The 25,966-nt window shown below is 39.0% G+C and overlaps 1 protein-coding gene across 2 annotated transcripts in view; it reads left to right on the top strand.

Moving 5' to 3' along the window:
* The window catches only part of ACTN2 (actinin alpha 2), a 67,372-nt gene that overhangs the window by 29,112 nt on the left and 12,294 nt on the right, over nt 1-25,966 (top strand). The window contains exons 4-16 of one of the 2 annotated variants that reach the window (XM_005423193.3): nt 997-1,083; nt 2,135-2,222; nt 4,287-4,365; nt 7,029-7,110; nt 9,230-9,315; nt 11,922-12,014; nt 13,021-13,251; nt 14,372-14,519; nt 16,021-16,171; nt 23,220-23,328; nt 24,167-24,307; nt 24,455-24,637; nt 25,785-25,919. In XM_005423193.3, coding sequence (XP_005423250.2) covers nt 997-1,083; nt 2,135-2,222; nt 4,287-4,365; nt 7,029-7,110; nt 9,230-9,315; nt 11,922-12,014; nt 13,021-13,251; nt 14,372-14,519; nt 16,021-16,171; nt 23,220-23,328; nt 24,167-24,307; nt 24,455-24,637; nt 25,785-25,919 — 1,613 coding nt within the window. Of the gene's footprint in view, nt 1-996; nt 1,084-2,134; nt 2,223-4,286; nt 4,366-7,028; nt 7,111-9,229; nt 9,316-10,389; nt 10,476-11,921; nt 12,015-13,020; nt 13,252-14,371; nt 14,520-16,020; nt 16,172-23,219; nt 23,329-24,166; nt 24,308-24,454; nt 24,638-25,784; nt 25,920-25,966 lie in introns of both variants that reach the window. The other variant, XM_005423191.2, reaches the window with a different exon arrangement.

Here is a 25,966-nt window from a genome sequence, read left to right as displayed (position 1 = left end):
AGGGGAGCAGCTGGTGCCTTCCCTGCTCCACTGCTCCTTCAGTGGGAGGTGACTGGAAAGTCAGTCTGCAGTCCCATCTCCTCCCTTCCCAATGCTGCACCCTCTTTATAGTCTCACTATGTTTTTCTGAGTCTCTTGACTCACTTTTGAGAATGATTTAACATTACCAGCACACTGAAGTGATCTGGCAGTACATTTTGGTGTTGAGAAATTTCAGCAATATCACTTAATTACAATGTGGGAGCATTGGATTCTGACCCAGCTTGTGGCAGGGATTCCCACATTCCCTGTGTTATAGGTAGTCTCAAGGACTCTTGGAACAAATTGAAACCCCAGAGGTAAAAAAACCCAACCCATTTATATTAAAGATACTTAATTGTGTGTATGCTTCAGAGCTGGGAGGCATTACAGCCTTGTGGCCGTGGCTCTGAGCAGCTTGGCAGGAAGCTGTGTAGCTCAGCGTCTCTTGAGCTGCTCTCTTCATGTCTTGTCTGGGCTGACACTAGAGGTAAATTCTCAAACATAAATAGTACAGGGAAAATTCTGAGTACCATTTTATTAAAAACCAATACTGTTAATGTCCTGTAGTTTCTTAAAAATTGGGGTAAGACCCCAATGTTTTTTGGTTCTGTTGTGTTTGAAAACTGTTAATACTGATACTGTTCAAACTTTCAGTATTTTCCTTCATGTTCTCTCTAAAACATCATCCTAAAAGGTAAAGATTTAAAACTGTTACAACTACCCTGAGAGAAGCCTTTCAGCATGGAAGGACTGAAGTGACCTTGACCTCAGTAACCTTCAGTCCTACTGACAGAGTAGCACAAACATGACTTTGTTGAAAAATGAACCCAGGTGAACCCTGTGTGAATAAAAAATTATAGTAAAAGTAGAATTAATTTATTAGTTACAATGTATTATTTATAGAAATGTGTGATTAAATAAAATGGAATTGAAAAAAAATTTAAATACTACTATAATATCTATCTTTCACCTTAGAAATCGTGGATGGCAATGTGAAAATGACACTGGGTATGATCTGGACTATCATCCTTCGTTTTGCTATTCAGGATATTTCAGTGGAAGGTAAGAGTAATATAATTATGTTAAATAATTAAGAAATGTGTTTAAAGGCATTTTTAAATGAGTTGTGTATAAGTGAGAAAAATGTTTTAAAAATAATTTTTTTCACAGAAAATGATACTGTAAGTTCTCTACATGGTGTCAAAATGAATTTCTGGAGGAAAAATTATTTACTCTCCTTATCTTGACAGAGACCTTGAGCCAGCTTTCTAAGTGCAGAAATTCTGGTCATGTCTTTCAGCTACAGAGACAGAAACATGACTGTGCTTCTGAGCTGTACCCTTTGTGTTTGGTTCTATTTCCAACATACATTTTTAGTCCTGTCCATTTGTCACATTCTTTGCAAATACATATGATCTGATTATATCCTTCTTTCTATCTATCATTTTTCCCCCTCACTGTTTCAGATTTTTTTCTTAACTTCCACTTGGTAACTGGCTCCAAAAAGCATGTTGTTACAGTACTCTTTAAATCAAGTCTATGCTTTGAAAGTCTAGAATTCTAGAAACTAATCTCAATTTTCAGCAAAAGTAGAATTGTTTCAAGCTCTGCATGTTGTCCTGCACATATAATTGGGATATTAAATGTGGACCTAATGGTTTATTTAATAATTTCTGACCTTTACTTATGCACTCAGATGCCCATAGGGTTCAGATAATAAATGTATTTTTTTGGCACTTAAACCTCCCCATAGGCAAATGAACTGAGACTGCAAGCATATTTCATGTAGGCACCAACACAATATTTTATGTCTATTTGCATTATATTTTTATTGGGTATTTTTCTTCAGTGTACAGTCTACTGTCCAAAAAAATATAATTCCTTTAATTTCTGACATCCCAGAACATTCTGTACAGGCTGAGACTCTAATCTTAACTGACCTCTGTATTTTAATGAAATGCCAGTAGTCCATTTATATGAACAACTTTTAGGATTAAATGTTGGTTTGTGCCATCACTTTCAGATGGCCAGCCACATTTAAGATGACAAGAAATTAATTACTTGAGCACTTCTAAAATTTTTCCTTTTTTTTACTTCCTTGTGTCTTTTACAGAGACCTCTGCCAAAGAAGGGCTGCTGCTGTGGTGTCAAAGGAAAACTGCTCCTTACAGAAATGTGAACATTCAGAACTTCCATCTTAGGTAATCTTCCATTATTTCAAGAGATAGAAGTAATCTCAAAAATTTTATGTCAAATTTTCCCCACAGTTGTGTAGTTATATATTTGATCAGAGAATTTTGCTCTTTGCTAGACCTTTTTCAAATTCTCCTCCTCTGTCTTCAGAGTGTTATTTTGGTTAGCCTTTAGCATTATTTACTATGACTTCCAGAGTTACATTTAAAAGAAAAAATCCTTCTATATACAGAATTACTATATTACATCTTTAGAGATCTTTTGTATTATGTAGTAATTCCTGAGTACTGTGGCATAGTGGCAAATGATGCTTTCAAATGAGAGCCACAGAGAAGTTCTTCTGGCAAAAAGACCAGTGTGTTGAGCATGTGAATATCTCATTATTATGATTAATCAGTCTGTATTGTTTTGCAATGTATATCACTATAAGGAGCATAAAATGCACTCAGTAATACAAAAGAGCAGCACTGTAAACACATTTGTTTACAGAATCAGGCTCATAACCTTAGTTGGAAAATTTAGTGAAAGCTCCAGCCTTGTGTTTCTGTCTTTTCATTAAGAACTAGAATGGGAATTCCAGGCCCTATACAGTCTGCCTGGTTTGGGGGTTTCACTGGGCTAGTTCCTGAATCTGTGCCACTGGCCTACCTCATTAAAGTACATGACTTACCATATGCACTGTTTAACCAGGTGATCTTCCCTGAGAGCCTTCTAGTATTTAAAACAAGAGCTCTATATTAGTGTTTTGAATTAATTCTTAATGTGTAGTACCTAAAGCACATTTAGTTACAGAGAAGATACAGTTTATACATATGTTACAAGATAAGAAAGATTTGTCTGATTTACAATCCCTATACTGCCTTTCAGAGATCTGAAATTTGTTATGTCTTACTTTCCTAGAATATGCAAAGATATACTTGATAGAACTTTTTATGGATGGATGGTATACTGTAAGTTACAGTGTCAGAATCTTAGTGTATTTATGTACATACACTGGTCTGATACATGATATGGGGAAAACATCTTGAATGGAAGTATCTTGATTTATATTTGTGTGGATTGGCTCTTACAGTACTACTTTGCAGTGGGCTATCCAGATAATTTTATTTTGCACCTTTTGGAAAAAGAAAAATAAATTATTTGGTGCTCAGTTTGATTTGGTTTTACAGTCTAGATGATTTTATATTATACAATGTAGGTATATTCTGCTTGATTTTGTTCCCTTTTTTATTTTTTTTTTTCTTTTGGAGATGGTTCCATTTTTTGAAGGACCTACCCAGACATCTCAGTAGTAGGGATTTTAACAGTGTTAACATGCTTAGGCTCACACAATTACTGCACAGGACAAGACCTCAAACCCTCAGTCCCTGTGACTGCTTGTAAAGTCTTTACATAAAGTATCTTTCAGAATAATTGCTTCTAGCTGAAAGAAACCTTTCCAAAAATATGTTATTTGTAGCTCCATTCATTTCCTGTTCTTGCCACAAAAGGTAGCAGGTCTGAAGTCAGGCTGAAGTGTAAGAACTCAGATCTAAGCTGTCATATGTGTGAAGTGTTTTAAATAAACTGAGCTGATTGATGGTTTCTTACTTCTCTAAGCACTTGGTTGTGCCAGTAAAATTATCAGAAATAGCAGAGGAAAAGCCAATTGCTTCAGCAAATTCAAGTAATTGCAGGTTTGCTCTCCTCTTATTTTTTCAAAAATATGCTGTGAGTGTAATGGGAGATGATGCACTTTCATGGATGAATGTGTACTTGAGCTGTCCTAGAACACTGCATGAATTAAGCAATTGAAATCAGGGACTGTTGCACAAAATGTACATTGCCTAGAGAGTATTTGAAGTCTACATGGAGTTTATGGAGTATACCTTATGTGTGTATGGACTGTGGAGTAAGATATGTACTATAGATAAAGGAGTACAGTAACAGAACAGCTCAGAGAGAGTTGACAGGATGTAAGTTCAGGATTTGACAGAATTCCTGCTTTAATTTAAGCCTTGAGCAAGGATCAAACTGTAAAATGCCATGACTTTATTAACTAATTTTTTTCCATTTTATTTTTTGCTGTAAAGCTGGAAAGATGGCCTTGGATTATGTGCACTTATCCACAGACACCGACCTGATCTTATTGACTACTCCAAGCTAAATAAGGTCATCAGCCTGGGTGGTACAGCATGCTGTCCTGCAGTGATTTGGCTGGCTTCTGGTTTGCTTAGCATGTTTTCTAAAAGACAGGCTGAGGAATGCATACTAATTCTGACTGACTTTCTAAAATCCTTCCCCAAAAAACCTCAATGACACAACGGAGAGGACCTCCTGACTGTCCTGTGTCCTTTCTTTCCCATTACAATGACTTCAGCATTTAATTGCAAACAATCTGGCCCTCAGATTCTGGCAGTTGATGAAGTCTTTACACTGCCCAATATGGATGTTAAATCAAATACACTGGAATTATCCATTTACCACTGATAGTATTGTCCATCCTGTTTTCATCTGGTGTAAATGACTGGAGATTGCAGACCAGTAAACAATGACATGACAATTAATCCTAAGGTTCCTTAGTAAAAATACTGCTCTTACTAACTAGGAATACACAGTAAATTACTAGTCTTACATATTCAGGAAGTATTCACTGATTTTCAGATCTACTCTTCTACCTGTACTTCCAGATAAGTGGAAGCAAAACCCACAAGCTAACCTCCTTAGGTAGTACCTCATGGGGATTAAAAACTGTTTTATTACAGTTTGCTACTTATGGCAAAATGCATGTTTTCTAAAAGATACTTTGGTTTGAGAGGGAGAAATGAGGAATGAGCAGTAATGTCAGAATTTCTTGGTATCCATTACTGAAGGAAAAAAACCTAGAAAGAAGTAGAATGTTGTTGTTTCACATTAGCTTTCAATACATACACACTGTTTCCTCCTCTGGAATGAATCTAAATGTTTCCTCCTCTGGAATGAATCATGTAAATACCAGTGCAACAGAAACCTTAATCATGGTTTTAATCTCTTGTGTGCACTTTGCATTGATGAGAGAGAGTGGTAAAATATCAACTGTATTTTTCCATTCCTTGCCCTTTCATTGCAAATTGGTTTACTAGTGGAATCAACTGTTATTAGAAAGTCCTTGGTGAAGAACAGATAAATGAATAAACTGAAACTATTTTAAAACTTAGTCTGCTTTATATGTTTATATGTTCAATTTATGCCAGAGTCCCTGAAATGTGCAGTGATGAAAATTAAAAATTAAATGTACTTAGTACTGAACACATAAGATTTAAACTTAGGCAGCTGTTAAGATAACATCAGATCTGAACCAATGGGCAAAATATTAGCCATCAAAACCAGCTTGTTCTCCAATTCTATATGCAACCTTTCCTACAGATAAACAGAGTAATGGAATGTCTGAGCTACCTGTCTCTGTGCACATGTGCTTATTATGCGTGGCATGAACAGAAGTGAGTTTGATTGAATCTGTGCTTTGAAAAGTGGTACGTGGTGCTGAAGAATATCACAGTTAACCATCCTATAGATGAGTGCTGAGAAAAGGGAACAGAACATAAGCAGGTCTGCTTCAATGCTGCTATTTTCCTCTTAGAGGTTTCCAAAATAAGAACAGGTCAGGTTTCAAATTGAGGCTGAGCTGTTGCACATAAAGCACATGCAGAGAAAAAAAATCCTAAAATAGATCTTGCTTTTCTGGCCTGGCTATGTTTGATTGACTCTTCATTTTGGTTACATTAACAGCTGTCTTGGTGTCCTGTTTCTTACCACCTGCATGCTGTCCTTTCCTTTTCTCACCAATATGTTTTGTGTGAACTTGTAGCTGGAAAGATGGCCTTGCTTTCAACGCCCTTATCCATAGACACAGGCCTGATCTCCTTGACTATGCCAAGTTAGATGAGGTATTTCTTCAGCTGTAGCAGAGATTTTTACTTACTGTCGCTTGTAGTTCTGTTTAAAAGGATGGGTGATGGAAATCTCCAATTATTCAGAAGCTGCTATGATTTTAAAGCAATCCTTTACCAGAGGAGCACTATTTACTCATGCACTTAGTACCAAGCACACAAATAGGAGGTGCTCATCACTCATTCATAGGCAAAGTGCTTTAACCTAGTCAATAGGTCTCACTTAGATTTGCTGTCTTTTTGCATTTTCTTTTACAAAATCTGTGCTCTCTATCTGAACTGTGCTCACTGCTTGCTTTCTCTTTCCTTCAAAAACCAAAATCTTAAAACCAGAGGAAGTGTTTGAATTTCCACAGCCCTAAAATTCTGTTTATAGAGGCATTACGGATTTTTATTTCCAAGCCCAAACTGGCAAGTTTCACTCCTTCTGGAGAACAATTCTGCCTGTGCTTGTTTCTTCTCATGCATGCACCTCACCAGCAGAGAACTCAGAAGAAGTCATATCCCTGTGATGTACTGTGGGTATAAAACAGGCAGGGCTAACTCTGTGTTGAACAGTCTTATTTAGCCTGCTGGTCCAGTGGCATTTAGTGTCTGTATTGCTGCTGTACTTCATTCAGAATTAGCTTAGAACTGAGAGTACACTGTTACCTGTGTTCACCTCCAGAATGCATTTCCAGCAGAGCTCTAGCGGTAGAGAACAGCTTATTAAAGTTTTGTTTTGAAAACATAGCAGTAGATGGACCAAAAGTTTATATACCTAGACTATGTTTTTTGAAGAACAATAGTTATGACTCCAGTTTACAATTTGGAAAAATAGAAGCTAAGTTTTAGTGTACTTACTCCAGTCTTGCTTCAAAGAAAAACTTCTATCTTTGACTCATTGTATTTTTTTCTTTAATGCAGGATGACCCCATAGGGAATATCAACCTTGCCATGGAAATTGCTGAAAAGCATTTGGATATCCCAAAGATGTTGGATGCAGAAGGTGAGAGTTATACCTTACTGAAGTTTGTGTTGCTTGTAAGCAGGACACAGTAAAATTTCTTTTTTTTTTTTGGTTTTTTTTTTTTGGTTTTTTTTTTCCTAACAGATTTTCAGTATTCCTTTCATATGAATCATAATGTAGCAACCTGCTTCATTTTCAAAAATATATTTTCTTTCCTTTCTGGCAGACATTGGATAATTTCACTCACTTTTTGCTTTATTATTTACTGTTTGTTAATGTTTGCATTTATTATAGTGCTTTGGACCCTAACCTCAGCACATGGTCCCACTGTGTTGAGGTAAAATGCAGGATCAGAAGTTAATCCTTGCTTTTAATAATTCAAATTTAATAAAAGGAAATATAACTGTTAGCAACTTAAAGCATATTCAGTTTTTTAAACGTTTAAGCAAGGGGCCAAAAATAGAGATAGCAGAAGTACTTTCACAGCCTTCAAAATATACTAACACATGCCTCACCTCCTCTGGAAGAGAGCTCGGTTGAGGGAAGCATTTTTTTTGGTTAATTTTAGTTGTAAACTTTTTGCAGTAATACTTTTCACAAATAATTCATGTGTCTCCAATTATCTTGAGAATTTCCTGAATTTCTTCAAGATAATAAAACTTTCATACTCTGGGCTAGAAAATGCTGCCAAACTACTGGAATTTGCCTACATTAGCTCAAAGCATTCCTCCCCAAGAATGGAGACTCAGCTCTCATGGCTTCTCAGTAAAGCAGTGATAAGATGGGAATCATCCAGAGCACTCAAACTGACTACACCTGCTCCTCTTGAAGTCTTCATTTGGAAAGTTAGACAAGATGATTTAGAAAATCCAGGCTGTAATCTCTTCATTGAAGAGTAGTTTCACTTTCATGCTTTAAAACAAATTGTTCTCATCTTTTGAACTGCAATTCCCCTTTCAACACCACTTAATTGTTTTGCTCTGAAATACTGTGCAAGAAATAAACAGAGAAGTGCTGCCTCTTGCCGCTGAACAGCTTTCTACATTTTTTCCTCTTCTCTTAATAATCGATATAAGACACATTTTATTTTCCTCACCAAATTTGCTGTACATTCTATTCCTTATCTTACTATTCTCCTCTTGGCAGGGGAGGAGGTAATGAAATTATGTTCTTTCTAATACCCTTTAAGTATTCATGGTCACTTTTTGCCATCTTTATTTCCATTGCGCTCTCCATGAAAACTTTGCAAAACTTTGTTCACAGCTACAAAAAGTAGATGCAAAATCAATAAATATATTGATCCTAAAACTAGAAATCTCACTGTTGCCATTAGAAATTTTCACTCATTCCAGGGTCTTTTCAAGTCAGTATCTTCCCACTCCTTTCATTGACAGGAATCCATGCAGGTTGCACTAGAATCATTCATTACTCAGCCATAACTGCTTAGAAACACCTTTTCCTGCCTTTCTTTAAGTATTGAAAAGGTCCATTTTTACCTATGGATGCATACCTTGATTGCATCCACTTTATATTTTCAGTCTCCTGCCATGGTAGGGACAAAGCTATTGGCCAGCCAAGCCAAACCCTCCTGTGATTTATGCTATTAATGAAAAAGATGGGCTGGCACAGGGATTGCAGAGCTGCTACTGTCCAACTTTTCTTTGCACAAAATGTATTTCTGGCCTGCAGGAGTTGTACAGGTTCCCAGTATATGCCAGTACCCTGTCAGCCACAGGGACCCTGTGCTGATACACACTGAGTGCAGTTCTGGTTTGTGACTGTCAGTGGCTGCATTTAGCTCTGCAGTAATTGCAGTGATTCAGATGAAGTTGCTTTGGAGTGGCAGTGAAGCTGAACCCAGCAGATCTGCCAGCCATGCCATCTGCTTGGAAGTTTCCACAAACCAGAAGGTAGCAATACCCTTCTGTACAGTCTCAGCCTTCAGATGTTTTGCCATTTCAGGGAGAGTTGTATCTTTTGTGTTTGCTGATTCCTAAAGCTTAGGTGGTTTTGCACTTATATCAGTAAACAGATTCAACCTGAATAATTGTGTATTTATTTGGAATCCTTACAGCACTGAGGTGGCACCATTAGCATAATCAGATGAAAGTACCTTGTGAGAATTTCTGAGCAGTTAACCCTCTTCTCTTCCACACAGATGTAGTAAACACTGCCAGACCTGATGAAAGAGCCATTATGACTTATGTTTCCTGTTACTACCATGCATTTGCTGGTGCTCAGAAGGTGAGATTGTAGATGGATCAGATCTCATCCTTCACCTTCTGTCTTGTTTTTTTCAGCAATTTTTCCTTTTCTGATCTTTTTCTCACTAGTTACTAGAACAGCATCTTAGAGCTGAACTCATTTCCTGTTGCCTCTTTTCTCTGTGAGCTGCTGTTTTGGTAGAGCCAGTAGTAGTCTATCCATTTGTTCCATAGAAACAAACCTTCCTGTCTCATCTTTCTGCATATTTATTAATAATATCCAGTAGGTTTTTGACAGCTAGTTACTGAATGGGAGAGGATGATGTTCCCGTTAAAATGAATTTGTGTGTATTCCTTTGAAGCACCATTAAAAATGTAAGATGAAAATAAGCTCAGAGTGAAAAACAATTGTAGAATTCCATCTTTCTTCTCTCTGCTGGATATTATTTCTGCTACAGATGTCAAAATCATCATAACATGCTCAGAAAATAAACCCTTCTCTTATGCTTTCAGGGTTGTTTTTAAAATGTTAAATGCTTAATGGTAAGTACAAACAGCAACATCAAATGATGCTTCTAAGCAAAACCGAAACATTTATAGACATCTCAGACAAGCTCTGGAATCATGTCCTAAAGAAGAGAAGGAAAATTCTAAAAAGTAAGACAATTTGGAGTTGGGCTTACTTCAGGTGTTAGTAATATGAAAAATACTGATGCTAAAAATGCTAACGTGCAACTTCCAGACTGCCTTTCCTGTGTCTTAGTCAAAACCCCCACAATTTCAGTCACCAGACATATGTGTGCCAGTTCTTAAGCAGACTGTCCTGGTAAAATTTGGGTCACTCCCCCTATGACAATACTGCTGGATCGAGCTTAATGAAAAAAAAATCCTCCTCTTTGTATGAGCTTACACTGAATTTTTAGTGTACTTTTTATTCTGTCAGCACCCCTCAATCTAACAGTAATTTTTTTACAGCTTTGTAGAATTTCTTGGATACAGAGCTAAGGACAAGAAAGCAGTAAGAAGGACATGAAGTGATGCATTTATTTATTCATCCTATTTTCTACTCCTTGATTCCTTTTCTTCTTGTTTTAATTTCTGCCCCCTCTTGTAGATATTGTGAACACTCCCAAACCTGATGAGAGAGCTATCATGACATATGTGTCCTGCTTCTACCATGCTTTTGCTGGAGCAGAGCAGGTATTAATCAACTGTCTCTTCAGGTTGCTGTGTTTTTGACTGGTTGTTTCACATTTCCACTAGTTTATTAAAAAAACCAACCTCAACTAATTTAGTACTATGTGGTTTTATTTAACATTTGCAAGTATCACTTGAGCACTAATATTTTTTTTAACCAACTCTCAAACCTGTTTTAGTTAAATGTTGTGTAACAAGTTAACCTCTTTAATTCAAATATGCATTCTGTTTCTAATTTTGGGTCTTTATTTGATAATTTTAAGGACTGTTTCAGAAAACACTGATTTGAAAATATTAAGTGGAGTTGTTGCTTGTTGCTACAACATCTTATCTGTTTGCTACATAACAGAATGTTTGACTTTTGGAGACTGAGACTTACTCATGCTGGGTTGTAATTTAGAGCTAGATTTTCAAAGATGCCCAAAAAGACAGAAAGGCACAGAAGACATCCCACAGAGTTTTTGTGCCTGGTTCCCACTGAAGCCAACAGAATTATTTGTGGATGAAAGTACTAGTATAAAAGGCATGAACATCAGCAGCAGATGTTCATGTAATTAATGGGATACTCACTTATAAATGTGGCACTTCCCACTCTTCTCTTTCATACATTTCTAGACTACAAATGGACATAATCCAACTTACATTACAAAAAGTGCAACAAACCTTTAAAGTAGCTGATATTTTCTCTTCATTCTCAGGACTGAATTTCCCTTCCTGTCTGCTAGGTCCCCTATACCTTACCACTGCACAGCTATGCTGTTGTAGTCGCTCATTCCTGGGTAGAAGGGCTTTGCTATTCATGCCAAAGGGGAATTCCAAATACTCTGTAACACAGGAGTCTACATGGATATTTATTTGATTAGATATATTCCAGAATCATATTTTAATGAAAGTTCTGCTTTGTGGTATCAAACTAGTAAATTCAAAATATGGCAGAGCTACACAGAGCTTTCACATATAAATTTGTTAGGAGGCATGAAAAGATTTGCTGTCAGTGGTTGAGCTGCACTTATTCTCAAGGGTTGTACATATGATATGCAGATATAGAGTGGTCTGAGACTCCTGCATCACATGTGGTGTCTATCTAGTGTGGCTAACAAATCTAATACTTTTTAGATATGATTTTAAAAAATAACCTAATAGGATATCTTTAAGAATGGCCTAAGTTGTTTTTAAAAAGAAAAGATTTATTAGATAACGATATAATAAGGCTTCATTGTACAACAAGGGGACCTCTGTGGTGATGTGTGCCTCATTCAGGCCATTGGAATCTATGGCTGCAGAAGGAGGGAAAATGAGTATCTAAGCAACCTAGGAGCATAAATCACCAACTATAAAAAAAAAGTGATCTTTTATTTGCAGCAGCCACATTCTCTCTCTCTCTCCAAGCCTACACCTTTCTCAGAATGTGTTTATGAATATATTCTGTTTATTTGCTGTGTGTTACAGGCTGAGACTGCAGCAAACCGGATCTGTAAGGTGCTTGCTGTGAATCAGGAAAATGAGAGGTTGATGGAAGAGTATGAGAGACTAGCAAGTGAGGTAAGGATGCTCAATCTGTAATGTGGTGATAACAATGTTCATGAAATATTGAAAGCTGAAAGATTCGTGCACTCTCTTCAAGACAGAAAAGTAGAGACACTGTGAGGGTAAATCTCTCAGTGGAAGGTTACAAAGCCAATGCCCAAGATATCGAGTTTTGGGTGACTCCTTTGCCACAGACTTCCTGTGTGACCTTCAGCAAATCAGTCAGTCTTGTTAACATGCCCAAAAGAGTGTCTTGAGGATTGCCATCCATCTACCCCAAGACCAGGCTTCCTGTTTCTCTAATCCTCAAAGACAGCCATCCTTGACCACATGTGGAACGTACCAGATCAAGCAAGCCCCTTGGCTTTGTGTACTGCACAGCACACCTGGAGAGTGTCTGTCAGGTTGTTCACAATCCATGTGTGAGCAAGGACAGCAGATGAATATACAGATGAACATACAGATGAACATGCTTCTCCTGTCCTTTCTAGTTTAATGGCAAATCTGCTGAGCAGGACTACAGATGTAGAGTGCACAAATGAGAGCTCTCTTATCTTTTATTGCTTAACCTGCAAAAATATACTGTGATCACAGCACTACTTTCTGTATCTAAATTTGCACTAATGGCCTTCTGAGTGAAGATTTTTCCATGACCTGAGGCTGGTGTCTGTCCCGATCCCATAACTATGACATACCTGAAACACCAAGACCAATAGTTGTGGAAGTGGCAGTTTGAGTAATTAGAGGCACCTTAGATGTGTGTTAGTGTTTCTGAAAATCAGGTTATTTCTAGAAATACCTGGAATATCTGGGCAGATTTGTTATTTGTATAAAGCAATACAATATAAAAATATTGTTTAGCTTTGAATATCTTGTGCTTACTCACCATTAAGGCATCAGTACCAACTGAAGTCAATAATATTTAATTGGAACAAACTTAATTAAGATTTGTATGTTCAATCTAATATTTTTGGTTGTTCTTCCATTGCCTTTATTTGGCTTGTTTTTGTTGGCTTGAAAGCTTTTGGAATGGATTCGCCGGACAATTCCTTGGCTGGAAAACAGGACCCCAGAAAAAACAATGCAGGCTATGCAGAAGAAATTAGAGGACTTCCGGGACTACCGCCGCAAGCACAAACCTCCCAAAGTCCAGGAGAAATGTCAGTTGGAGATCAATTTCAACACCCTGCAGACAAAACTGAGAATCAGCAATCGGCCAGCTTTCATGCCATCAGAGGGGAAAATGGTTTCAGTAAGTAAAGGAGGTTTTAATATTCTGTTTGTTTTATCAATGATCTCCCAAAAATACCAATGTGAAGGATTGAAAACCTATTCTAAGTCATTCTCAGAAACATCAGTTTATTGTACTTTTTCAACACTGAACTCCTTTTACACGTTCCCTTTGTTCCAGAATCTTGCTTTCTATCAAGCATCCTGCCTCTTTGAAGGCTTTCCCAAAAGCAAATTATCTGGAGATGCAAGATGACAGAGAGCTTCCTTTGGCAGTGTTATCAATACTCGTGTACCATTGAGCCAATGATTGCTTATTTAAGCAAAACTCAGTGGTTTCACTGACATTTTAATCATCAAACAGACAGACATTGCTCAATACATGTTTCTACATTTTTTCTATTCGGCTTTTTCTCTTATGTCTATGAAGATAAGAATAGTCCGTACCAAGAATTCTCATCTGTTGATAAGTACTGTGACTTGACTGGGTCAAAACATTTCCTGTGGTCTTCTGGAATCCAGCAAACCTGTTTCTGTACTCTATTCTATCATTGTGTTTTGTTTTTCATAAACAAAAAAATTGCTCTGTCTGGAAAGGGTTATTGTCCACCCTCCTCAGAAAATAAGGGCCCTGTTACTTCAGCTTCCCACTCATGTCTTTGAGTCTGCAAGGAAGCACACAAAACTCTGTGTACCACAGAAAGTGACATGAATTTGTGTTCCAAGTAAAACATGGACCAAATCCTCTTGATAGTAATTACCTTGCTATTGTCCACTTGTGAAAGCAAAGCACTTTCATTTTGATAACAGATAGATATATTATAAAAGAAATACAAACACATTGTAAAATGGGAGGTAAAAGCAATATATTGTGAAGACATTGGACCTCTAGCCATGCTTGGAAACCATTTCTATAGGGGCTCCTTTCATAAATCCACCTGAACACAAGGCACTATGAGCAGCAGGTGTCTGCACTAAAACACAACGCCCTGACAATGTTTTATATAATTCTGTGATTTTACAAAGTCTGCACATAAAAACTTCTCTTTTTGAAGCCAAATTGTGAATGAATCAAAAATCTGTAAACTTAGATAAAAAGAGATTATCGTTTGATCCATCTCTCCTATGTATTCTCTTCACAGGATATTGCCGGTGCTTGGCAGAGACTTGAACAAGCTGAGAAAGGCTATGAAGAGTGGCTGCTGAATGAAATACGACGACTGGAAAGACTGGAACACTTGGCTGAGAAATTTAGGCAGAAGGCTTCCACTCATGAACAGTGGGCATATGGTGAGGAGAGATGGCTTTTAGCATTTTTAGTATTTTAATGTTTGAAGTTGAACTGTCAATGCTGAGTATTTGCCAGCTACAAACTCACTCATAAGTCGTTTGGACAATTTCAGACAATCTAAAATAATAACAGATAAAATGTCAGGTTTTGTTGACTATAGTCACAGTCCTAACTTGTTGGCATGTTGCTAATGAGATGTAATTGTAAAAATCATACTTGAGGCAGTAAGTCAAACTTAATGGGAATATTCTGCATTTGAATAGAGGCCATTACCGCTAATGTATTCCTACACAGTTGTACACCAGGAATGCAGTCATACCACTGGCTGAGTGTGGAATTCTTAACAGAAATATTCTGAGTTTATTATTATTTGGTCATCATGATGTTCTGAATAGTCCAGATAAACTACATGATACTGGACTCCTGTCTGCTTTGCTCCAAACCCTGAATTATAAACCATTAATAGTTCTGGCTTCTAAAGGTAACTTAGCCTTACGTGTCGTTGTGACACCTGTAGGACCTTACAGTGACATTCAGTTTTGTTGGGGTCTATTAAATGTAGGTCTGCTCTATCATCCTGATGACTGTCTTCCTGTTTCTGCCATGCTTGTGGCTTTTCCCAGCTAGATTCTTTTGACGCTGTGAAAATGAATCAGTCCATCCTCTAACAGTTGCTGGAAGCATGCAAGGCTGTAAATGGTTGCCAAGCAGATACTAGAAGGGAAACTACAGCCCTGAGAGCCGATTTTCTGAGCATAAACTAGTCATGGTGACAAGTCATAGCTGTTGTGTAGGGCAAACTTCACATAAGCTGGTACACAGCAAGTGGAACAATAGTTGCTTCTGGCTCTAGGATTCACAGAGCTGCAAATGCCATGTGGTGAGTGCAGCTGCAGGGCCTGTCTGTGTGGATTCAGTTGTCCAACATAGGAGATACTCAGCAGTAGTATTTCAGTTTCTACTTAATCTTTGTTTTTCTAGCCTTTTGTAGATGAGTTGGCATTTTCCACTTAAAATTCAGAGTTCAATACAAAAGGCAGTCACACATCTCAGGTTTATTTTTTTTTAAGTGCTGAAATGACTAAATAATTGAAGGCAGAACATAAAAGAATAACAGATCATTAGTAAGAGTGAAGCTGAGCATAGCAGTGTAGTTTCTGGTTTTTTAAGTCTATTCTACAAAAAATTATCATAGTGGTTTAGAGATACAGTTTTTGCTAATATACCATTTTTATGCAGGTTTCTGCAGCAATGTAGTACTCACTATTTTAGACCTGTATAAGCTGCTTATGCAAAACCCAGGACATTACTGTGAGAGCTTTAAAAAGATGTGTTTCTAATTAACATGTGCTGACAATTTTCTGCTGATTTCAGTGGGGGTGGGATTTAATCTCATACATTTGATTTTCACCATGCTTCAACTAAAAAGTTGATTAAATTTACAATTTTCCTAACAAATAAATTGCTAAAAATGAGTAATATTTTTATTTCCTCTTTCAGGCAAAGAGCAGACCTTGCTTCAGAAGGATTATGAGTCTGCCTCTCTGACAGAAGTCCGTGCCATGTTAAGGAAACATGAAGCTTTTGAGAGCGATTTGGCTGCTCACCAGGACAGGGTGGAACAGATCGCTGCCATTGCCCAGGAGCTGAAGTATGTTCCATTTAAAGGCTTGCAGCTGCTGACATTTAACTTTGAGATAAACTCTTTCCAATGAATTTGATAGTGTCATAGGTACCAACGAAGGAATTCCAGGCATAGCTTCATAAGTATATTATCTGAACTGGTCACTGAGACCTTTCCCTCATCTCCCCCTTACCCCCAACCAAATATAGATATTCAACTGAACAAAACTATTTGAAAAGAAACATTTTCAACTTGACTTCACAGTAATATTTTAGATTAGCTCTACCCATGAGTCCATTGTGGGTTGATGGGAATCCTGGAGGTGTTTATTTCTCAGTTCATATGGTCTGCTGAGAGGTACAGGCTATGAGTTGTTTAACTTAGAAAATAATTTCACTTACACAAATTACAGATCAAGTATCTTCACAAGAATATTGGTCCTTTCAAAAGGCTTCACATCCCTTTATTATCTCTATAATAGTGGGTAATGCACTGACTTCCTGCAGATTTAACTGTCTCTAATATGCTTATTTTCACAATCTCTTGGTATTATATTTGGAAGTGCCATTGTCTCCATTTTACAGAAGGGATGCTGGAAACGAAATAATTTGCACTCAAATTTCTGCCCTTGGCTTCCTTGAGGCTCTACAAGTTTCAATTTCTCACCTTGAACTGACAGAACAGTTACTGCTCAGAAATGAAATCTTAGAAACATGCCCTTTTTTCACTTTGTGAAGGATCATGACTCACAACAGCTCCATCTTCATTAACAATTAAAAATCAGATACTTGTCTAAAAATGTAGTGTATAATATCTGATAGCAGCAGCACTTACAGTAATTGTGTAATTCCAATGGATTTAAAAGAAAAATTCCATCTTCGGGATTATTTAAAGGAAGAAAAATTAAGCATAGTGGGCAGACTAAGTGCTTTGGTTAATGTGAAAGAAATCAGAAAAAAACACAGAGAATGGAGATTGCCCTGAATGTGTGAGATTATGAAACACTTTCTGGCATGCCTTGATCTCTGTTGTGGAGTTATTTCATAGGATGGCTTGGGTTGGAAGGGACTTAATGATCATTTAGTTCCAAGACCCCTATCATGGATGGGGACATCTTCCACTAGATCACGTTGTTCAAAGCCCCATACAACCTCGCCTCACACCTCTGGGTATGGGACATCCACAACTTCTCCAGACAAGCTGTTCCAGTGCCTCACCACCCTCACAGTAAAGAATTTCTTCCTAATATCCAGTCCAAACCTGCCCTCTTCCTGTTTAATGCCATTCCTCCTTGTCCTCATTAAAAGTACCTCTCAAGCTCTCCTATAAGTCCCCCTTTAGACACTGGAAGGCTGCCATAAGGTATCCCCAAAACCTCCTTGTCTGGACAGCCCCAACTCTCTCAGCCTGTCTTCTTAGGACAGATGCTCCACCACTCTGATCATCTTTGTGTCCCTTCTCTGGACCTGCTCCAACAGGTCCATGTCTTTTCTGGGGACCCCAGAGCTGGATACAGGGTTCCAGGTGAGGTCTCACCAAAGCAGAGCTGAGGGGCAGAATCCCCTCCCTGGCCCTGCTGCTCACGCTGCTTTGGGTGCAGCCTGGGACACGTTTGGCTCTCTGGGCTGGGAGTGCCCATGGCTGGGTCATATTTAGCTTCTTGTCAAGCAACATCCCCAAGTCCTTCCTCCTAGGGCTGCTCTCAATCCATTCTCTACCCAGCCTCTATCTGTGCTTGGGATTGCCCCGAGATTTGTTTCTCTTTATACTAAAGAAAGTTTCTGTAACACCTAATCATTGCTACTTCAGCTTCAGCTTTATGAATTATGACAAACTTTGGGAATGTAGCATACATAGCACAGCATCTGCTTACCAGAGTTTTGAACCCGCTGTCCTTTACCTCTGGTGACGCCAGTGAGCACTGTATCCCGTCTATTTTGGGATTGTCTCTTCTCAGTTGTTTCAGTAATTTGCTGTGTGAAGTAAAACAAGTTATTTGTGGCCTGGGCTGCAAAGGTGCTGAAAGCTGATTGCATTTAGAGATGCTCTAATTTGACTTCTCTGCTTCTCCATACAATGGTGCTATCAGTGCCTGATTTTTCTCTGTGACTCTGTAACTGAATTAGGCTTAATGCCCATGGGGAACACTGAATGAAATGTCATAAAGGTCAGGTTTTATCACTGGCTGCAAGCAAATGGGCCACTTCTATTTAAATACTGATTTTAATTATTTATACATAATTCCTCCCGCAATAAAATTATGGAGGAAAATGCTAATTTCTTTCTTAATCCATATTTTTAAAGAAGGACTAATGTCTGAATGCTAAGAAATGTGCATTGGCATCTGATACAAAGCCTGTTGAAGTCAGTGTGGGTATTTATTTCTTGATTTTCTTTTGTTTGGTTGATGGGTTTGTTGGTTTTTTTCCTCATCACTGGAACAGGCCCTTACAGAAAGCATCATGGTCTGTGTCTAAATTCCAAGTCAGTACACCTCCATGTTTTGTTTTAATCAGTCTCTTGCATGCCTAAAGTTGCAATTTCAAAGGAGAACTATTGCTGTATGACCTTGAACTCTACTAGTTACAGTTTCCTGTCCTGGTATTTTTGCTACAGCTCAGTCCACTGTGTGCTTAAGGTTAAAGTTGCTAAAGCTTGTTGATTGATGCTATTTAGATAGAGAATTTATGTGTGTATGCAAACAGGCAATTCCAGCCAGGATGCTGCTATAAGATTGTTGTGTTCCCAGCGTATATAAACTTAGATATTCCTTGGCAAAGACGCATGACAGGGCTTGGATAGGGCTTTATACAAAGCTGAAGGGGACAGGCATTTCTAAAATGAGATTTGCCATTTATGACAGAGAAAATGCTCATTTGAGTGAGCTGTGCTATAAAAACCCATATTAATTTATGATCTTATGTGCTCATTTCAATGTTTTCAATCATCAAGACAAAAATTTTGGAATGTAGTTTCTTGTATATCCATCACTTGTAGTATAGTGACTGATTTTCAGCCAAGCAGACCATTATCTGTAAGACTGATTTTAGAGTCATTTTGATTCTGGAGACCCGGGCTCAAATTGTGCTTACGTGCACATTTAACATGAGCCTTGTTCTGAAGCACTGCTAAAACATGTTGCTCAGCAGGTTATTTTTGTGGCACTATCACTGTTCCCAAAGTGAGCTCACACTTAAGTGCTTCTCTGGATCAGATCAAAATTTGACTGAATTTTTAATTTTTGGCAGATAAGATTCAGTTACTTGTAAGATCAGTAGTGGTAACTTAATGACTTTTAAATTCCCAAGGCTGTAGATTTCAAATGGCCAAACAAATAGAAAGACTGTTCTCTTAGAAGGTTTGTAACACATGAGAAGCAGTACTTCACGCACTGCGAAGTAAAAATTTTTACAAAATGTAAATCTAGTCTCTTCAATGTTGAGAAGGATACAAAAATTAATAGAACAAGGAATGTAAGCCTGTGTTTTATTTTCAACTAATTAATCTTTGATGAGTTATTACTTTCTCTGCTCCTGCTTTGAGCAGAAAAATGTTCTTTGATGTCTATAATACACTTATTTGAAGTAAACAACAGCAGACCCAGAAAGGTAGTGGAGCTACACTGCTTAATGCCACTTGGCATTAAGTGAACTAACTTAGGGTTTAGTTAGTTAGCACCATGGGTGCCCTTTTAAAAAGTTTTTTTGATATTATTCTCCTACCTATTTGTCTGCAGCGCATATCCTTGGAAGGAACAGGATAGTAGAGATCTTACAGGCAATGACTGAATCTCCCTGGCAGAGCTTGTGGAGGAAGGTGGTGTATCACCTTCCAGGACTTTGGCCACAGCTGGTACAATCGGTCCCTCACTTTCATGGAAGGACACCTGCCCTTACCCTTAACTGACAAAAGGAGATAAGTGATCCATTGAAGCAAAAATAAAGTTTGCTCACTCAGGAACATAATCTAATAAACTTAATATACTATAACGAAAAAAAACCCCAACTTTCAGCCAAAAGCTCCTGATAGCAAAATCAATCTCAGTCTGTTTCATCCAAGACTCTACGCTTCTGACTTAAAATTTCTTAGCAGATAGGTGGCTTTTGTTGTACCCCTTGAAGGCTAATGAAAAGGCTTCCAAAGAAGGAAGTGAGTTTTCCAGTTAAGGAGCCCTTGTACAGTGTGACTTGCTGGCAATTTTCTCTTTACATATGAGAGTTTAATTTCAAAATTCTGGGTTGTTTTTGTTATTTTTAAAAATTGTTCAGAAGGCTGGATTAGAGAATACCTAGGCAAACTTGACACCTTATAAGTCTTAGCTGATGCTAAAAGAATGTTTGTTACCATTGTGAGACTGCTTATGATGATCTTTGAAAGGCCATCACAGTCAGGAGAGGTGCCTGAGGACTGGAAGAAAGCAAATGTCACCCTAATCTTCAGCAAGTGCAAGAAAGAGGGCTCAGAGAGCTACCAGCCTCTAGCCTCATCTCAATCCCTGGCAAGGGAGCATCTGATTCTGGAGGCCATCTCTAGCCAGGGAACACAGGAAGGTGATCAGGACTAGTCAGGTAAATCACGATTGACCAATCTGGTTGCCTTCTACAATGAGTCAACTGCCTGGATGGATGAGGGAAGACCAGTGGATTTTGCCTCTCTTGACTTTAGTGAGGCTTTCAACACCATCTCTCACATCATCCTCATGGGCACAGTCAGGAAGTGCAGGCTGGATGAGTAGGCAGTGAGGTGGATTCAGAACTGTCTGAATGAAAGATCCCAGAGGACTGTACCCAGTGGCACATGGTAGCATTAGAGGCCTGTCACTTTTGTTGTCCTTCAAGGTCCAGCACTGGGCCCAGTGTTGTTCACCTTGTCCATCAATACCTCAGGCGAAGGGGCAGATGCCTCCTCAGCAGGTTCACTGACCACACAAAGCTGGGAGGAGGGACCAGCACCCCAGAGGGCTGTGCAGCCCTCCAGAAGGACATGGGCAGGGAGAGGAGCTGGGCAGAGAAGAACTGACTGAAATTTATCAAAGGCATGAGCAGGGTCCTGCACCTGGGGAGGAAAAGCCCCTGCACCAGCACAAGCTGGGGGCTGAGCTGCTGGAAAGCAGCTCTGTGGAGAAGGACCAGGGGATCCTGGTGGACCACAAGATGTCCAAGAGGCAGCAGTGCCCTTGTGGCCAAGAAGGCCAATGGTGTCTTGGGATGGATTAGGAAGAGCATTGCCAGCAGGTCAAGGAAGGTTCCTGCCTCTCTACTCAACCCTGGTGAGGCCACATCTGGAATGCTGGGTCCAGTTCTGGGATTCTCAGTACAAGAGAGACATGGAGCAGGCCAGTGGAGGGATACAGAGATGATGAGGGAACTTCTCTTGTGAGGAAAGGCTGAGGGGGCTGGGCCTGTTCAGCCTCAAGCAGAGATGACTGAGAAGGGACCTCATCCATGTCTACCATTATCTAAAGGTAGGGTGCCAAGAGCCAGGCTCTTCGCAGTGGGGCTGAGCAATAGGACAAGAGGAAAAAGGTAGAAACTGATGCACAGGAAATTCCACCAGAATATGGGGAAGAACTTCCTACTGTGAGAGTGACCAAGCACTGGAACAGATTGCTCAGAGAGGTTGTGGGGTCTTCCTCACTGGAGATATTTAAGAACTGCCTGGCCTCAATCCTGTAACATATGCTCTAGGATGACCCACTCTGGTTCCTTCCAACTTGACCCACTCTGTGATTTTGTAATTCTGTGATTCTGTTATGGTATTTTTTTTACCTGTTTTACTATTCTTGACTTTCAACAGTCAATCTGAAGCTTCTTTTAAACAGAATGCTTCTCATACTTCTCAGGTTTTTCCCAAACCAGATTGCTCTGACTGGGCTTAGAAGAGGAAACATGAACACTGCCCCTGGCCTACAGAGCTGCTCGCTTCTGGCTTCACAGAGGAAACCTGCCTCTGTTCTCATTTTGTCCTCTGTGATTCTCTGTATTACTGGCAGTGTGATCTGTTCATTCCTCTTGCCAATTGCCTAGAGAAGAATGCTCAAACAAAAAGGGAACAAATTCTATCAGCACTTGCTGTCTTGTTCAAGCCTCAAAGTAAACCTTAGATTCATTATTGCCATGTGTCACGTATTTACAGTCCCTGTAACGTTTAGTACTGGGCAGAGTGTTCTCAAGGCAAAGCCAAGAGCTAAATTCAATGGATGGTGATGCACCAATAAAAGGGAGTTTCCAAAGTGTCGAACACATGTATTATGGATAATTTTCATTTGCCACTGAGATCAAAAGTTCAGTTTGAAGCAGAGTCAGTCCAGAATCTCAGGACATAACCTCAAAAATTTATTCCAGTCTCAGCAGAACAGTAAGTTGCTTTCTTCAGGACGATACTAGCCTATTAAGCAGGTGAAAAAGCAATGGTAACTGCTGTCCTTTGTGAATACACTCATTCATCCTAGTGGCATATGTGGGTCTGGAGATCCCTGTTCTCTGAAGCAGCCAGTTCTGGCATGTAGATCTGTGAGGAGATCCTGGAGAGGAAGATGAAAATTGTTCTCTGCTCCCCAGATCTTGGGAGCCCCTATTAGTACTGCCAGGCTTGTGAGAGCTTATGCTTTGAATGCAACCTGATTTGTGTTTCTCAGTTAAATAATTTCAAAGCATATAAGGAAAGGATCATTGGATTATTTAAAACAAAGTGGATATTTCAGGCCAATTAATTTTAAAAGGTACTAATCTTTGCAAACTTGTTAAAGACCAAGACTGAAGTATTCTGGCCATCAGGGGATCAAATTGCTTGTGTCACAGGAATAGCTATGACGAAGATGCTTGGACACCTTAATTGTGATTAATACCTGGGTGTCACTTGATTTTTCTCAGAACAGAGGGGATTGATCCTGTTCCTGTGCTGTGCTACTTGAAATGCTGAATGCCTAAACACAATGTCTGTACTGCAACACTTGCTTACCTTAGGAGAAATATTGCAAAGAAGAGGGGAAGAATTGTTGAGGGCCAGTGGATGTGTGGACACTGCTCCTGTCTTTCAGAAAGTCATGCAGAATTTTGCCTTTGCTCTTTCCTAGTGAACTGGACTACCACGATGCTGCAAGTGTCAATGATAGATGTCAAAAGATATGTGACCAATGGGACAGTCTGGGAACACTCACTCAGAAAAGGAGAGAGGCACTGGAGGTAAACCATATAATAAGTATCAGCAGCTCAGCTGAGGAAGGGAGAGGGAAATGAACCATTTATTTCAGGTCTGGAAATGGTGCATTTGAGCATCCACTTTGGAGTCCAAAGAGCAAAAAACCCTTTCCTCAGATAATTTTAATTTTTGTGTGGTTACTCTTGCAAATGGACTGAATTACTCAGAGTAGACTTGACAGTACTGAGCTGCCACAGACAGTTCTAATGCAGCAACAAATGTCATGTGGTTTGTAGCACCCCTCTGTGGGAATCTGATGTCCAGCAAGGCTAAAAAAAGCTATTGGTTGGTTACCTTTTCATACCAGTCTGAGTTTGCAGTCTTGCATACCTTCTTTCTGTCCAGCAGTAAGTTAATTTTTGGTAGTGAGTATTTCAAAGCACTGAGACACTTTGCAAAACCTTGTTCTTTTGGAAAAGAGGAAGTCACACACATAAATACCAAGGTGAGAAATGTATAATTCTTCCTTTTTGTACTTAAAAGAAATGAGTAAATCAAAATCAGAAGATTTTAATTCATTTGCAGATAGATCCCAATAACAAAAATACTTAATATATATGCATATTAAAATACTTAAAATATTAGTATTATACTTCACAAGCATACACCCGCTGCTTTTAATGTGTTGGATATGAGAGTACTACTGCAATTAGTCCTATTGCCTTAAGTGGGAATCCTTAAAGCAGGAGGTGAAATCAGTCAATGCAATCAAATGCATTTCAAAAGATGAGGCATGACTTTGTTTCTGGGCGGGTATGTGGTATGTGTGGAGCTAGATCTTGCCCTAATAACAAAAGAATGCACTTTTCCCAACCTGTACAGAGGACAGAGAAACTGCTTGAAACAATTGATCAGCTTCACCTGGAGTTTGCCAAAAGAGCTGCTCCTTTCAACAACTGGATGGAAGGTGCTATGGAAGACCTACAGGACATGTTTATTGTTCATAGCATAGAGGAAATTCAGGTAATTGTATTACTTTCTGTATCTACACCCAGCAGCCAGGATGTTGCAAAGCCTCAGAGAGGAGCTGTGCTTCTTTACAGCACATCTTCCAGATGCTGGAAGAAATGTTGGAGTTTTCATGCTTTCCCTCTCTGTTTCTGATTTTAGAGTTTAATCTCTGCACACGATCAATTTAAAGCTACGTTGCCAGAGGCAGATGGTGAACGACAGGCCATACTGTCAATCCAGAATGAAGTTGAAAAAGTCATACAGAGTTACAGCATGAGAATAAGTGCAACCAATCCTTACAGCACTGTTACAGTCGAAGAGATTCGTAGCAAGTGGGAAAAGGTAATGTATGCTAAATTGCTAAATACAGAAAGGACATTGCAGCACATTATTGCACTTGAGAATTACTGAGAAGATTCAGAGAACTTTACCATACATCTCTAAATTATTCTAGATCATCAGATGCCAGAATGAATTTCTACAGTACCTTATGCTCTCCCTAATGCTTGCCCAGCTCGCTTCACAATATCCCTTGCTCCTGTCATGCAGTATTACCTGTGTCCTCTTTGGCTTTCTGCCAGGACAAGAGAAGCATGTGTTGAGGCTGGTGTAGAGCTGGTGCCTGGCTAGGGGTGCTGTTAAAAGAACAGGAAATGATTGTATTCTTTCTCTTAGTATAAAGAGTAATTTTTGTGTTTCTTCTACTCAGATGCTGCTTTTCAAAATATGTTGTATAAAATCAGCATCTTTGGAACTATTAATGTTTCTGTCCAATTAGATTAAAACTGGCATTAGCAACTGAAAAGTACTGGGAAGGAATTAAAGAGAGGCACCTAGAGCAATCACACCAATTTAATTTCATTAGGAACCAAGACAGAAAAAATGCTGCAGGGAAATTGTGTAAAATGTAGAATTACAGAAGCTTACATGGACAAGAACACACCCTCAATGGGTAATAAAAAAATCAAGCAGTAAGGACTAAGGCTAGAATCTCCCTGGACAATTCAGAAGGGTGAGCCAAACAAAAGCATTTGCAATGAATTAGAGACCTCCAGATGTGCACGACAGACAGAACATGTCTCATGTTATCCTATTCTAATGCAGGTGCCCAAATAAAATGTTTTGCACTGACTCTTCTTAGAGAAGTTACTTAGAAATTGAAAAATCCCCTTCATTTTTCAAAAGAAAAACAAAGTAACTGCTCTAAGAGCAGTTAAAGTGAAATTGTCTCGAACTTGAATCCAGCCAGAGGTGAGAATTTCTTCTCTCTGTATGTCAGTCTCTCTGGTCAGGCTGCCTAAGACCATGTTACAAATTTCTCATGTTAGCACAGAATTTGTACATAAAATAGTGGTCATTCTGGCTTGTTCTTCTGACACCGACCTTCAGACCAATAATGAAAATTAGTAGCTGTAGACTTGCTTGTTCCATTTGTTTTTAAACTATTGAATTGTGCCTACTCACCTTTAGTGCATTCCCACTGTAACAGGTGAAGCAGCTGGTGCCTCAGAGGGATCAATCCTTGCAGGAGGAATTAGCCCGCCAGCACGCCAACGAGCGCCTGCGCCGCCAGTTTGCTGCTCAGGCCAATGTCATCGGGCCATGGATCCAGACCAAGATGGAGGTGAGTGCCAGACCCTCATGCCAAAGCTGATGAACAAAGTGATTTTT

This window comes from Geospiza fortis, unplaced genomic scaffold (assembly GCF_000277835.1).
Source record: "Geospiza fortis unplaced genomic scaffold, GeoFor_1.0 scaffold381, whole genome shotgun sequence".
Taxonomy (NCBI): domain Eukaryota; kingdom Metazoa; phylum Chordata; class Aves; order Passeriformes; family Thraupidae; genus Geospiza; species Geospiza fortis.
This window is presented reverse-complemented; position numbering and strand designations above follow the sequence as displayed.